Source organism: Mixophyes fleayi, chromosome 4 (assembly GCF_038048845.1).
Source record: "Mixophyes fleayi isolate aMixFle1 chromosome 4, aMixFle1.hap1, whole genome shotgun sequence".
NCBI lineage: Eukaryota > Metazoa > Chordata > Amphibia > Anura > Limnodynastidae > Mixophyes > Mixophyes fleayi.
Window position 1 is genome coordinate 48,237,281 of NC_134405.1, and position 16,216 is coordinate 48,253,496.

The following is a 16,216-nucleotide window of genomic DNA, read 5'->3' on the forward strand; positions in this document are numbered from 1 at the left end:
TTGGTGTGAAGCTTGACATAATTCCATGCAACTTCTTACCGGACCCGCAGAGCTCTAGTGGTGGTTGATGGTGAAGTGTGTCCACCATCTCCATGGTAACTACATCAACAGCCAAACACTGATCCTGAGAATCCTGACAATCCTACATAGTACACATTGTGTTCATGTATTATCTAGACATTGAACAATACGTTATTATCTCATGGGTTATTGGAGGTAGCTCCTCTTTGTTAGTGTTATGCACCCTCTACTATCAAGGACCTGTGCACTGTCACTCTACATAACCACACCAAACATCTCCATGGTCCACCATCCAACCTTGAAAAACAATGATCATTACATTTTTAATAAAGACCTTTATTTACAATAATTGCCTGAGGTAGAGACAGAAAGAGAATGGACATGGAGGAGAAAGAGAAGATTTCTTAAAAATAAAAACAGGATGAAAGATGAACGAAGAGAACCCTCACCAGCCAATGTCCTACTCTCTCAAGCCCCTTCCCTCACATAGTCAAAGCCCTGAAACAGGCTCTGTTCTGGTGGGTTTAAATTCCGTGGCTCCCGGGGAGGTGTCAGCTCTGGTCCTTCAGATGTGAATTCAGGGTCAAAGTTACTGATGTCGTGTGGTCCTTTCACAGATGGGGTAAATGGAGGAGGGAGGGTGCGGGCAAGGAGGGCTTTGAAATCCAGCTCCTGAAATAGAAAAAAATGATATTGAGACACTATGACCTAGCTTATCCCTGTACTGGTTACTGCTACAGTTACTGTACTCTTAATATACTCAGGGTCAGCATAGGAAATTCATTATGAAGGTATTTTCCTGCATGTGCTTGTACATTTTGGGAGAACCTATGATCAATGACCCTTCTGTTAACAATATGGACAATGGTTTCCACCTTCATAGGACTGTTATTTAGTGGCTAGGACATGTCCTCCTACAACTTTAACTAAGAGCATTGCTTCATCTTTCTAGCTTCTGTGTTGTTGAGCCATGTCTTTATATCATCAGAGAGAATATCCTGTTATACAATATGCTCTGCTGAGGTCTCTGCATATGACACATAATATATAATATATCCCAGGACAACAAAAATAAAACAATTCAAAGTAGTGTATTTAGTAAACATTGATGGAAGGCATGTTCCTGCCAGTAATCTAAGTTTCAGTCTAGTACGAATATTGAGAGATTCAAATAGCAGCTTGTAAGCATTAATATAATTGTTTGTAATGGGCCACACACAATGGGGCATATTTACTAAACTGCCTATAGCAACCAATCAGATTCAAGTTATCATTTATTTAGTACATTCTACAAAATGACAGCAAGAATATGGTTGCTATAGGCAACATCTCCACTTTTTCACACCCACAGTTTAGTAAATACACCTCAATGTCAGCTCCCTACTGCTGTTATTGGACATTTCCACGTTTTTATAAAATCCCATAGTTACTATTATAGATTTTCAGTTCAGCGTCAGATTGTGTAAATCATGGGTAGAAAACTGGGGTCTCTCTGGTAGTTGTGGAACTACAAGTCCCAGTATACCCCTAGCATACTGGGACATGGCTGACAGGGCATGCTGTGATTTGTTGTTCCACAAAAGCTGGAGGGCCACCAGTTGCTCGAGCGTTGCATAAATTAATTGTGGCTATGTGTCTAAAAAAGTTTTCATTTAAATTATTTTAATACTGAAATCCATCACGCAGTAAGTTAACAATTCAAACACCAGGGGGTAAATGTATCAATATGCGGGTTCTTCAACACCCGCGTGTTCAGCCTCTTCCGCGATTAAATTTCGAGCGGCGCTGCATTGAAAAGGGTTAACTTCCCTTTACAATGCGGCGCCGCTTGAAATTTAATCGCGGAAGAGGCTGAACACGCGGGTGTTGAAGAACCCGCATATTGATACATTTACCCCCAGAACTCACAAAAAGGTGGCAAGAAAACAATGTAAAATTACAATTTCTTCTGTTATTTTGTATTTTATTTTAAATATGTTCAATGCATGCTTTTTGTTACAATATTTATATATGCAACCACTTACCTTAAAGAAAGGCTGCTTCTTGACATCCTCAGCGTCTCTCTCTCCCGATCCCAGGCGCCTGTCCGGATTCCTGCGCAGAAGCTGGGGACACACAGATGGAGAGAATAGGCGCAAGTATTGAAAGCCAAATCTGTGATGAAGAGCACTGAATGGTCTGAGGTGATGTAAGTGACAGAACTTCTTTACACAAGTGACATTTCAGGTCATGGACATATTTGGTCCCAGCAGTATATGTCACACTAACAAATATGCTGCCATTGTGCTGATTTGTGTAATTACTTCAATTTGAATCTAGGCTGTAGATGCCAGAAGGGCTACTAGTTAGGGGCTTGGCCACTTTTTGACAACCTTAAAAATTTCTCATTGATTAAAAGAGGGGTGTCAGACTGCAATGCATTTGCTACATGTGGGATCTCCCTATTTGCTGTACAAGGGTAGGTGGGGGCTGGACTTATAGAGTGGATAACTGCTTTAAGACACACTTAGGGGTAGATTTATCAAATCTTCTAATACAGAAAAGTGGAGGTGTTGCCCATAGCAACCAATCAGGTTCTAGCTATCATGTATCTATTACATTCTAGAAAATGATAACTAGAATCTGATTGGATGCATTGGGCAACATCTCTACTTTTCACCCGCAGAACCGCAATACCCAGGCCCACCTCAGTTCAGGAGAATCTCGGTGCCACCGTGGTGCTGTAGCTTGTGCTTCTACCATGCTAATAGTTGAGAGAAGTTTGAAAGTAATATACCTGCATTGTAAGGCTGTCCATAAGCTTATTGGACAAGAACCAGTAGCTGTCCAATCAGCTTCATTGACATTCTTAAGACAGATGCCTCTTACTTTCTAACTGAGCCTTCAGGGAGCATCAGGTGTAACACACAGGTCAAGGTACCTTCTGAATCGCTGTGGTTTTTCGCTGCTATTCCCTAACTTAGCATCTGTATAGTTAATACATTTAATCCCGATGTCAGTTAATATGCATTTAATGCTATTACTGCAATATAGGAAAAGTTAATGCTCTCACCCTCCTCATGATTGCGATGGCTTCTGCAGAGAGGAATCGTGGGTATCGGACCTCATCATTAACAATACTGTCAAACACCTCCTCCTCTTCATCTCCTGGGAATGGAGACTGAGACACAGAGGGAGACGGTTAATAATGACAGGAAGAGAAACACAGGACGCAGACATATGGCAGCAGATAAAAGACATCAGGTCATGTAATCTGCCCAGCTACTGAAAAACAGCTCTGCTTTGAGAGCATACTGCTCTTTCTGCCTCTGGTTAATATTTACTATTACATTATGCTGAGTCCAAGGATTTTATAATTCTTTTACTAGCTTAGACTCAGCTTTTACGGATTGAAGCTTCTTGCTAGCATCCACTATCATCATCATCACCATTTATTTATATAGCGTCACTGATTCCGCAGCGCTGTACAGAGAACTGACTCACATCAGTCCCTACCCCATTGGAGCTTACAGTCTAAATTCCCTACCATACACACACACAGACAGACAGACAGACAGACAGAGAGAGAGAGAGAGAGGGAGAGAGAGACTAGGGTCAATTTTGATAGCCACCAATTAACCTACTAGTATGTTTTTGGAGTGTGGGAGGAAACCCACGCAAACACAGGGAGAACATACAAACTCCACACAGATAAGGCCATGGTCAGGAATTGAACTCATGACCCCAGCACTGTAAGGCAGAAGTACTAACCCCTTAGCCACCGTGATCCACTATGGTTTATGTATTCCTTCCTATCGCTTGCTCACTTATGCTGAAATATACTTCCCTGAAGAACCGTATAGAGTTCTCTAAGGTATGAAACCATATCTAACGTATCCCCATTCTGTCTTTTCTTTCCACCTTTCTGTAAACTGAGGTATTTGAGACAATTCAATAAGATAATTCACTATCCTAGTTGTTCTTCTGTAATTTTTGTTGTTAATGTCTATCATAGGTGCAGGCCCACAGCCGGGCTTTTGGAGCTGCTCATGGAAAATCAATCTCCACAAATGTGGGTCCGACTAGAAACATCCAAAGTGGAAAAAGAGAAAATGTCACTACAAAGACCTGTCTGCAAAAACTTTAGGACCTCCGCTTACATACACTTCTAATTTTCTGTTTTTCTCCTACAATATTGCTTGGTTTAATTTTATTTTTGTTTTAAATTAGTCATCAACGTGAGGGGACAATTTGCCTCATAGAAAACAGAAAGTACTCTTACCTCTCCAACCATCATCTTATAGTATACAGAAAGCACTCTTACATTTACAACCATCATCTCATTATTATTATTATTATTATTAATTTTTATTTATAGGGCGCCACTAGGTATCCGTAGCGCTGTACAGGGACAAACAAAATTACAATATGAGGTGAGACAGCACAGTACAGTAAACAATAAGCACAGTAACTCAGTGAGCTCAAAGCACAGCTAGGGGCGGGGGAGGGGAGAGGGGAAGGTCCGCATACGATGAAGCCCAAGAGGGAGGGCACGGATGACAGGGAGACCCCCAGAGGGGAGAGGAGGGAGCGAGAGGGGACGGGGGGAAGAGGGTCCTCGAGGAGGGCTAGGTAGCTGGAGAGCAGAGTTAAAAGTGGTGAAGACAGGAGGAGAGATGACCCTGCTCAAAGGAGCTTACAATCTAAGGGGTGGGGTAGACAGACAGACAGAGAGACATGGGGGAGAGAGGGAGAGAAGGAGGAACGGAGGATAAGGATAAGGATAAGGGAAGGGGAATGAAGTGGAAGAGGCTGAAGAAAAGGTAGGAAGTTAAGTGGGAGACTGGAAGGCTTTAAGAAAAAGGTGGGTTTTTAAAGCCCGTTTGAAACTGGAAAGATTAGGGGAAGTTCTGATGTAGGGAAGGAGCTTGTTCCAGTGGAGGGGGGCAGCACAGGCGAAGTCTTGGATACGCGGATTGGTAGAGGGGGGAGACATGTCTGTATCTCATAGTATACAGCAAGCACTCTTACCTTTCCAACAATTGTCTCATAGTATACAGAAAGCACTCTTACCTTTCCAACCATTGTCTCATAGAATAGAGAAAGCACTATTAACTTTCCAACCATCGTTCTCATAGCATACAGAAAACAATCTTACCTCTCCTACTATTGTCTCATAGTATACAGAAAGCATTATTACCTTTCCAAGCATTGTTTCATAGTATACAGAAAGCAATATTACCTTTCCAGCCATCGCCTCATAGAATACAGAAAGTACTCTTACCTCTCCAACCATTGTCTGATGGAATACAGTAAGTACTCTTACCTCTCCAACCATTGTCTGATGGAATACAGTAAGTACTCTTACCTCTCTAACCATCGTCTCAAAGAATACTGAAAGCATTCTTACCTCTCCAGCCATCAACTCATAGAATACAGAAAGTACTCTTACCTTTCAATCCATCACCTCAGAGAATACATAAAGAACTCTTACCTTTCCAACCTTCGTCTCATAGTACACAGAAAGCAATCTTACCATTCCAACTATTGTCTCATAGAATAGAGAAAGCACTATTACCTTTCCAACCATCATCTCATAGTATACAGAAAGCACTTTTACCTTTCCAACCATTGTCTCATAGAATAGAGAAAGCACTCTTATATTTCCAACCATCATTCTCATAGCATACAGAAAACAATCTTACCTCTCTAACCATCATCTCAGAGAATACTGAAATCCCTATTACCTTTCCAATCATCAACTCAGAGAATGCTGAAAGCGCTCTTACCTCTCCAACCATCATCTCATAAATCAGGACACCAAAGCCCCACCAGTCCACTGCACGAGTATAGGAGGCATCTGTAAGAACCTCAGGAGCCAAAAACTCTGGGGTTCCACAGAAAGTGGACGTGCGATCAGATGGACCCATACCTAAGTTAAATAGAGACATGAGTAAAATAGATTACATTATATAAGAATACATAATAAAAATAGCTGAAATGAGATTTGTGGAAGGGACCAACCTCTTAAAGATATGTTAAGAAAGAGAGTCTGAAACTGAATCAATTCAATAATATCTACAAAAAACTCCTATGTAAAAAAAAAAATAAGACTGTCCTCCTTAAGACTAATGTGTATTCCTGAAGAAAGTTTCAACAATTTAATATTTCCTCACACAGAATCCTAATGTCTTAGGCTATTGTCAGATGGGTGACTTTGAATGTTGTGATTTTGTTCCATGAAAACAAGGTTTTCTATAGAAATGGTACACTAAATTTGGGTAACACCAAATAAATGAGGATCTGTGTGCTTTTCACGCCAAAACAATAGAGCTGTCAAAGTGCTTCATAAGGCGTATTGACATTGGAATCGTTTTGGTGTGGGAGAGGAACAGTTTCTCTGTTCCCTCTTTATGTTACGTAGACTGTATATATCATCACTTTAGATGTTTTTGTATTCCTTGTTAGAAAGTCATGTTGTTCTAAAATGTCTGCTGTGGATACCTTCCACCAGTGTAGGTAAAGGACAACACATGATGTAGCAAAACAAGGAGTTAAACCTGACCAACCTGCAAGAGGAATGAAATGATTTCAACAGTAAACAATCCTTTATTATATTATATTATATTATATAATCACTGGAAAAAAATAGAGAACTGATGTGTAAAGGTTGAATTCAATCCAATGGATTTATAACTGAATTAAGGACGAATACTTTGTGAGAGTTTTCATTCTTTCATCCTGTGAGGAAACGAGGGGTTAAGTTGACAACACCATTCGTGCGCCTTGTTGCTTAAAACGTATGGACTTTGATAAACATACAGGCTAGTCCTTTCTAGGCTATTGGACTGGTGGGTACCAGTATGTTCTGTTTAAGGTTAAGTCTGTCGGAACCCACTCTCCCTCTGTGGGAAGTACCGGCCATCCAGAAAGCAGATTGACAATTCAGGGTTTAAGACCAAGAAACAAAGCCTGGTCATATCTCATCACCAGTGATCAATCACTTCTCCATGGCAATCTTTTGAACCAACCTGGTTACCACAGAGAGCATTGAGCTGCCACTGGCAGGAGGTCTAAAGACAAATACGGGCAGTATCTGAAACCCAGTCCAACCTAGCAGATAACAGCCGCCAATCAGTGATCCAATGGAGGCATAAACTCTTCCCTAACCCAGCCCCAGGAAATAGGGGATCTTATTGGAAATTCTGACGCAGATGCACCACTCTGAAGGCTGGAAACTGGAGAACAGTTTAAAAACACTGGGAGAGAGACAATGTTGAAGGATTGTCAGGACTGATGTGTAAGGGGTTACATATTGGGCTATATTAGGCAGCAAGTGAAGAGTCAGTTCTTGAAGTTGATGTGTTGAGAGCAGGAAAAATGGGCAAGTGTAAGGAACTGACATGATATAAGATAATATAAGTATCAGCTGGAGGGTAAAAGGACAGTGTATATAATGTATAATATAACATGAAAATGTATATATGATATAAGTATCAGCTAGAGGGTCATATGATAGTGTATATATTATATAAGTATCAGCTGAAGGGTAACAGGACAGTGTATATATGATAAAAGTATCAGCTGGAAGGTCACAGGATAGTGTATATAAGTATTGGCTGGAGGGTGACATGGGAGAATTTTGGTGTAGAAGACACAAGTAACAACCCAAGGAGAGGAAAGGGTATAGGACAAATAGAAGATATATAGGTTCAAGCATGGGTTTGACTCTACATTCTCTGAAAATTTAAAGTAATTAGTAGTAAAGTTTAAAGTAATTATTTGAAATTATATATAAATATATATATATATAGTTATAAAGATATATAATTTGCTATAAACATTGTATGCAAATAAAAAAGAAACATTGAGCTACATGGTGCACATACCCTCTTTGCACAGTCCATAATCCGCTAGTTTGACATATCCTTCTGAGTCCAGCAACAGATTATCCAGTTTTAAATCCCTGCAGGGGATCAAAGATCAGATTAACCTCCATAATGTAACAACATCTAATAATACAATGACCCCGTGACTGACAACATTGTTACACATTTATAGGAGCGCAGTGCAAGTACTATTTTGATTTGCGGATTGAGACTGTTTAAGTTGGATAAATAGATGGATAAAGCTATATATATAATGGGTGTTTTCTGCTGTGCAGAACACACAGACTGTTTCTCATCTATATGTATAACTGGGCTTTTCCGCCACCGCTTATCCTCTACTTTCCATTACTCTCATTTTGCTCCTTTCAGCTGCAATTTTGTGGAAAGCGCATTTCTAGGTGTTCTCTGGCCAATGCAGTAAAAACATTAATACTCAAAAATGACACATAATAAATCATCATTTCACATGTACACACTGTCACTACTCATCATTTCTGACACCATCTGCAGGTGTACACATTGTCACCACTAGAGACATCATCAGATTAGTGCACACGGTTCCACAGAAGACATATCAGGCCCGATTCATGTTTAGATGCCAGCTGCACACAACTTGCGTTTAAAACAAGAGCACGGAACTAGAGCGAAGTTCCGACCGCATTCAAAACCAAGAGGATCTCAACATACGCTTCAATTTTAATCAGGATACAAATACGCTCTGCCTCAATGTTAATTGCCATAAGCAGACAGACACAACAGAGTGCAGGATATGCACAAGTGTCTGCTCACTAGAAGGTCACATGACAACACATGCAAAAAAAAAACAAAACTATACATTAATTATCAACTCATAATACTATAATTACTAATAAAATTATTTTTGTTATATTTTTTTTGCATGAAATACATAAATCAGTAAGTTCTTAATGCCTATTGTACTTATAATGCGTTTTATATTCTCTTTTACTTGCATAGAAGTGTTCTTTGCTATCTAGGGCCACTGTATCAGTTGGCAGTTGCCTTGTAGCTGGTGCAAACGCTAGGGCTAAAAAACTTACTTACCTGAACCCCAGAAACCCAGAACTTCAATCTGCATTGGCACGTCCTTACTGTACATTGCCCACGTTCATTTGCCCCTTCCCATCCCTGATCTGCCCTTTAAGTTGTACACAGTCACAAGTGTCACTTGCGTTTAGACGTGAATTGCAGGCAAAGGGACATAAGTCCCAACATGAATCAGGCCCATCATGTGTACACACCTTCACTAGTTATATGCTCATAGACCACATCATCTCACCTGTAAACAATGTCCTTGCTGTGAAGGAACTGAAGCCCCAGTAGAACACAGGCAGCATAGAACCTGAGCAAGGGATAGAACACAGAAAGTTTTGATACAATATGTCCTCTCATTTAATACTGTATATAAAGTCAGTACATGCATCATGTACCGGGCACAGAATCACACTCACATTGCCCGTGCCTGGCTGAACACCTCCGTATGTATGTGAGTCATTAGGTCTCCACCGGCCATATAGTCCATGACGAAGCAAACATGCTCTGGAGTCTGGAAACAACCAAGTAGGCTGAGCAGGAACGGGTGGGAGGCCCCACTTACGGCCACAAACACCCGCTTTTCACACATGAGACTGCAGAATAAAAAGTACAATGACTACCAGACCCAGAGGTCATTACAGGTAAAGATGGGCTAAATTATGACAGTGAGAAAAGTAGCTTGGTGTACGCACTGACCTTTCCACTTCATCCCGGGCAATAATATCTCCTTTCTTTAAAGCTTTGATGGCAAAAAATTCTCCAGTCTGTTTGTACTCGGATAAGAGGACCTGAGCAGGAGACAAATATGTGAGACAATTGCCAAGACAGCGAATGAGCTTTCGATACTGGTGTGCTAAGAAAAAGACTGACAGATAGAAGACACCCTTAGTGTCTCGAAAAAATTTTTAAGGCACCCCTAACCCAAAATTATTACCAAGTAGTCCTCTGCCTTGCTTACCACTGGTCCTGGCCAAGGCACCCCTGTGAGATCGCCGAGGCACCCCAGGGAGCCTAGACACACAGTTTGGGAACCACTGCTCTAGAGGGCTGCCCCACACTCTATAAAGCTGCTTGCACACAATGGTGCAGACCCCATGATCACATAGGACCCAATAGGCCATTGTCTTCACACACTAATTGATTCAGTGCATTTTCTATAATTTCCCATCAAACTTCGGCTGGTCGATTTGGGTCTACAAAATAAAGACGTATAGGAAATTGGACAAGTGTCTGACTTTTTCATCTAGTGTGTGCAGCTGTAGAGTATCTGTTTGGGGAGTTGTACCTGACACAATGTAAATATGTGAATATATATTTTACCCGATATCCGAGATATTCTTGTTTCCTATTTTTATGTATTACCCATATCAATTCTCAAATCGAATTGTTGTCGACAATTACTACATCACATTTTAGGTACTTTGCACTTTGGTGGAGGTGTCTCATTCTTTAGTATAAATGTCTCAATGAAAATAAATATGTTGGGCCTAATTCATTAAAGAAAGTAAAGCAAAAAGAATTAGTAACTTTGCACCTTGGCAAAACCACGTGGCATTGGAGGGGAGGTAAATTTAAACTGTGGGGAGAGGTTTATAGTTGGGGTAGGACATGTTTGAGATCAACTTTAAAATTCATTGTAAAAATAAAGCTATCAAATATTTATTTGCTACATGGAGAAACAGCCAGTATTTAACTTATGTGCAAAGAAATAAACTAATTTGCACCTGTTGCATTGTAAGATGGTTTTGTCTAGGATCAAACTTACTTCTTTTTTTATTTTGCTTTCCTTAATGAATCAGACCTGTTGTGTTCACTTTTACTTCAGTATGAATACCCCTAAAATAACAACTATTGGCAGCCACCAAGGGCCAGAGATGGTACTATGAAACACTCCCTGCTTTGTGAGTATACATGGGAGAGTCTGGCACAACAGAGTTTAGATTTCCAGGGGTAGAACCTTGCAGTATCGTACCTCCAAATATTTCTGGCTTCTCCCTCAGTTCATTCTGTAAGGGTGCCTTTTTAAAAAATATATATTTCAGGTGGTCTCTCACAGTTATTGAAGCTTCTAGTCTTAGTCTGCTAATCTGCTTCACTCACCTTTCCAAAGTGCCCCCTTCCCAGCACGGCCAGTAGTCTGAAATCTTCTAAAGATAGACGAGAGACATTGTGCACTCTGTAAAACAGTCCCAAAACAAGCATTACATATGTGTCTCTGTATTACACTCGACACTTATGTCCAGCAAATGGATATGCATGTACAGTCATGGCCAAAAGTTTTGAGAATGACACAAATATTATTTTTTACAGTTTTATGATGGCAATTTGCATATACTCCAGAAAGTCATTAAGAGTGATCAAATGAATTGCAATCAAGTCCCACTTTGCCATAGCAAATTAACTTTATCCCAAAAACAACATTTCCACTGCATTTCAGCCCTGCCACAAAAGGACCAGCTGACAACAGGTCAGTGATTCTTTCATTAACACAGATGAGAGTGTTGACGAGGACAAGGCTGGAGATCACCCTATCATGCTGCTTAAGTAAGAATAACAGAAGCTTAAAAAGGTGGGTGGTGCTTGAAATCATTGATCTTCCTCTGTAAACCATAGTTATCTGCAAGGAAACATGTGCAGTCATCATTGCTTTGTACAAAAAGGGCTTCACAGGCAAGGATATTGCTGCTAGTAAGATTGCACCTAAATCAACCATTTATCGGATCATCAAGAACTAAAAGGAGAGAGGTTCAATAGTTGTGAAGAAGGCTTCAGGGCACCCAAGAACATCCTGCACTCCCCAGGACCATATCCGAAAGTTGATTCAGCTGCGGGATCGGGCACCCCCAGTGCAGAACTTGCTCTGGAATGGCAGCAGGCAGGTATGAGTGCATCTGCATGCACAGTGAGACGAAGACTTTTGCAGGATGGTCTGATGTCAAGAAGGTCAGCAAAGAAGCCACTTCTCTCCAGGAAAAACATCAGGTACAGACAGATATTCTGTGAAAGGTACAGGGATTGGACTGCTGAGGACTGGGATAAAGCCATTTTCTCAGATGAAACCCCTTTCAATATGTTTGGGGTATCTGGAAAAATGCTTGCATGGAGAAAGAAAGGTGAGCGCTACCATCAGTCCTGTGTCATGCCAACAGTAAAGCATCCTGAGACCATTTATGTGTGGGGTTGCTTCTCAGACAAGGGAGTGGGCTCACTCACAATTTTGCCTACAAACACAGCCATGAATAAAGAATGGTACCAAAACATCCTCCAACATCAACTTCTCCCAACCATCCAAGAACAGTTTGGTGATGAACAATGCCCTTTCCAGCATGATAGAGCACCTTGCCATAAGGCAAAAGTGATAACTAAGTGGCTCGGAGATCAAAACATCAAAATTTTGGGTCCATGGCCTGGAAACTCCCCAGACCTTAATCCCATAGAGAATTTGTGGTCAATCCTCAAGAGGCAGGTGGACAAACTAAAACCACAAATTCTGACAAATTCCAAGCATTGATTAGGCAAGAATGGGCGGCCATCAGTCAGTATGTGGCCCAGAAGATGATTGACAGCATGCCAGGGCGAATTGCAGAGGTCTTCAAAAAAAAGGATCAACACTGCAAATATTAACTCTTTGCATAAACATAATGTAATTATCAATAAAAGCCATTGACACTTATGAAATGCTTGTAATTATACTTCAGTATACCATAACAACTTCTGACAAAAGGTCTAAAACACTGAAGCAGCAAACTTTGTGAAAACCAATACTTGTGTCATTCTCAAAACTTTTGGCCATGACTGTACTAAATAACTAGAGACATACAGAGCAGATGGAGTGTATTTAAACATTGTTAATTTTTGTTGTGATCACAAATGCACAAAAAAACAACACAAGTGATATATACCAAAGTAGACACCACTTAATAATAAAAAACAAACAAAAAAATAAGTGTTTCTACTCATCACAGCTGATTAGTAGATACAAGGCATCCATTTTTCTCATAGAGATTTACCTTAACACACATTCTTTCTGCAGTAACACAAACACAATAATATTATAAATTATTTAGTAAAGGGACATTTACTTGATGGAACTGTTTTGGCTGAGAACTGGTGAAACCACTCAATGTTATATTAGAGATTCAAAGTACCTTTGCATAAGTTTGTATAAAGTGATATAGATTGTTTTGAATGTGGATAATAAAGATTTATTAGAAGTTATCATTACCAGGAAAATGTATCTCCAGGCTTTTACTCTGTATAAATGGAGACGGAAAGGAACCTGAAAGTAACATCTGATGCAGAAGCGGATGTGATTGGTGGCACCCCTGGGATGCCAACTCCACCAGACTGTTAGGCACCATCTTCCTGAGCTAAGCGGAGATGCTGCACATCAGACAACAGAAGGGCATCAGTGGTACCATTAACTGGTACCAGCGATGTGTTTGCAGTCTGTAAAGGGAGACAACTTGAGGAAGTCTCTTAAACCATAGTAAGACTTAGGGACAGAGATGAGGGAACATTTTTATTACAAAGACATCAACCTTGTCCAGTTCATCTATTAAATCAATATATTGGCTGGGTTTTACAACACATTTTTATGGTTTTATGGTCTAGGAAACTTATTGTATTTAATCATCATCCCCTGTTTGTCTGGCATGTCCTTAGTTTTGAAGCGGGCAAGCAATTAACAAACCTGTAATTATCAGAATGTGGCGTGTGCTGATCTTGCGGGAGGCAGTAACCTGTCTACTCCTCTTATTACGTTAATGAGGATGGGGCTGTATGTGACAGGGGCATGATGTTAGGAGGGGGATGGTGCAAGCAGTAAGCCACCGACTGCACCAATGGTTCCCACGCCTACTTTACACTTTTACTTACATCAGGGGCGGACCTCGATTTTCTTTTTAGGGTGGGGGGCGACTTAGTGCCACATTCTCTGTTTCACTAAGAGCAGTAGCCTGCGGCAGCACCTGTATGTCATGCTGGTCGGCCTCGCTGATTGTGTTTAAAACACAATCAGAGTGGCCAGACAGAATTCTCTATCTGCTTCTCAGCCGATGAGGACGTGTATAAAGCGCCCCTGTCCCGATCTCCCCCCTCCCCTCCCAGATCCGCCACTGCTCTACACCTCCGTCAATGTACAAACTGAAGGTGCATAATGTGGCCCATTTAAAGTATAGGACGAGACCGGATTTACACCAACTCAGAGCTGGTTAAAAAATGTAAAGTGTTTTTGCGGAGTGAAAATGCTCCTTTTCTATCCTTTTATCTCGTCAATACTCTCCCACTGCAAAATGACATCTTGTTTCTGTACTGCTTTACTATGTCTGTGATAGCAACTGTGGAGACGCCGGCTCCACACACGGGCCGCGGGCCAATCACGGCGCCCGCCCACGGACCAATCACGGCTCCCGGCCGTGATGAGGTCATAGGGAAGCGCCTGGCCCGGGGATATCGTCGGCGGCCACGTGGGAAGCGTCCTGTTCGGCGGGAAGTGAAGCTGGAGGAAGGACGTCCGGACGCAGCAGCAGCACCCACAGCAGCAGCAGCAGCAGCACCCTCAGCAGCAGCACCCACGGTAGCAGCAGCAGCAGCAGCACCCACAGTAGCAGCAGCAGCAGCAGCACCCACGGTGGCAGCAGCAGCACCCTCAGCCGCAGCACCCTCAGCAGCAGCACCCACGGTAGCAGCAGCAGCAGCAGCACCCACGGTGGCAGCAGCAGCACCCACGGTAGCAGCAGCAGCACCCCCAGCAGCAGCAGCACCCACAGCAGCAGCAGCACCCACAGTAGCAGCGGCAGCAGGACCGAAGAGGAGTTACGCTGACGTCGCGAGCGAAGGACCTAGACCAGGTAAGACCCCAGTGGGGACCACCCCTCCCGGGCCCACGCCCGCATCCTATCGGACACTCTTTACCCGGGCCCAGGGCCTTCTGCCGGCGTCCATTAAGTCTGCCTTTCCATTTGGCGTAGTCGGCAGGATCCCGACAGGTAACTATGGAGCCCACGGGCAACAACAACGCTCCAGAGGGCCGGCCGTCTGGAAGGCCGGCGAGCGAGGAGGATCTGCCTAGTGCCGCCGGGAACATCCCACGCGACGTGGAACCGGTAGGGGAGCCGGCGGAGCGCTCCCGAGTTGTAGCGATAGGGGCGGCTCTTTCTCACGTACCGAAGTTCGATGGTACGAACATAACGTTAGCCGACTGGGAGATGCAGTTACGAATGGTCATCCGGCTATATGGTGTGCCCCCAGACATGCAAGCGGAAGTGGCCGTGCTCGCCTTGGAGGGAGATGCCCGCCAGGCCGCACTTCTATGTGAGCCTGAACAGCGAAAGACTTTGGCGGATGTGTTGAGGGTCTTAAGCGATGTGTATGAGGACAAGTCTACCACCGCGACCCTGCGCAAATGTTTTTTTACCCGATTTCAGCGAGAGGAGGAGACCATCCCCAAATTCGCTATAGCCCTCCAAGGCCTGCTGGCGAATTTAAAGAAAAAGGACACTAAGGTATTGGGAGAAACAGATACCGTACTACGGGATCAATTTATCAACGGCTTACGTAGTGAGCACCTGCGAACCTATATGCAGGACCGATTGGAATTGTTGCCGAGCATGACCTTCCATCAAGCACAAACCACGGTCATCGCCCGGGACGACAATACAGGCAGCGGCCCGAGCACCGTGGCCGTGCAGCAGGTCCGCGCCCCCATCCCAGCGTCCTCCGCACCATGGGAAAGCTGCATCCGAGACCTGACGGACGTAATTCTACAGATGAAGGAGGACATGGGACGGATGCAGAAGCGGATCGAGGGAATACCGTCCGGCCGCGGGGATAGAGAGTATCCACGGAATGAACCAAGGGACGCCCCACGGCGACGCCCAGCGGACGGGCCCCGGTGTTGGCAATGTGGGCAGGTGGGACATCTGGCCCGTAATTGCCCCAACGCCGCACCCAGGCCGACTTTAAACTAGAAACCCTTGCGGTAGTGGGACCCACCGCAAGGGAAGCCGACTCAGAACGACTGATTGTTAATTCGGCTGAATTAGTAGGAGAGTGTCCCGTAGTTGTGGCTCGCTTCCAGGGTCACAACCAGCGTTGCCTATTAGACACCAGGTCCCAGGTCACCACGATGACAGCGGCCTGTTTCCAAAAGAACTATCAACATCTACAACAGGCCCAGACGGGGGACTGGATTCATCTCACGGCCGCCAATAATCTACCCATCCCTGTGGTGGGAGTCGTGTGGATGGAGGTGGAGCTCTACGGGCGCCCGT

General features: G+C 43.1%; 1 protein-coding gene across 2 annotated transcripts in view; it reads right to left on the bottom strand.

Moving 5' to 3' along the window:
- Positions 1-336: 336 nt before the first annotated feature.
- The window catches only part of LOC142151351 (serine/threonine-protein kinase N1-like), an 80,134-nt gene continuing 64,254 nt past the window's right edge, over positions 337-16,216 (bottom strand). For both annotated transcript variants that reach the window (XM_075206892.1, XM_075206891.1), the window contains exons 14-22: positions 11,043-11,118; positions 9,639-9,730; positions 9,359-9,535; positions 9,187-9,249; positions 7,890-7,966; positions 5,790-5,932; positions 3,074-3,181; positions 2,046-2,126; positions 337-693 (exon numbers count right to left, since the gene is read on the bottom strand). In XM_075206892.1, coding sequence (XP_075062993.1) covers positions 490-693; positions 2,046-2,126; positions 3,074-3,181; positions 5,790-5,932; positions 7,890-7,966; positions 9,187-9,249; positions 9,359-9,535; positions 9,639-9,730; positions 11,043-11,118 — 1,021 coding nt within the window. In that variant the 3' untranslated portion in view covers positions 337-489. The remainder of the gene's footprint in view (positions 694-2,045; positions 2,127-3,073; positions 3,182-5,789; positions 5,933-7,889; positions 7,967-9,186; positions 9,250-9,358; positions 9,536-9,638; positions 9,731-11,042; positions 11,119-16,216) is intronic.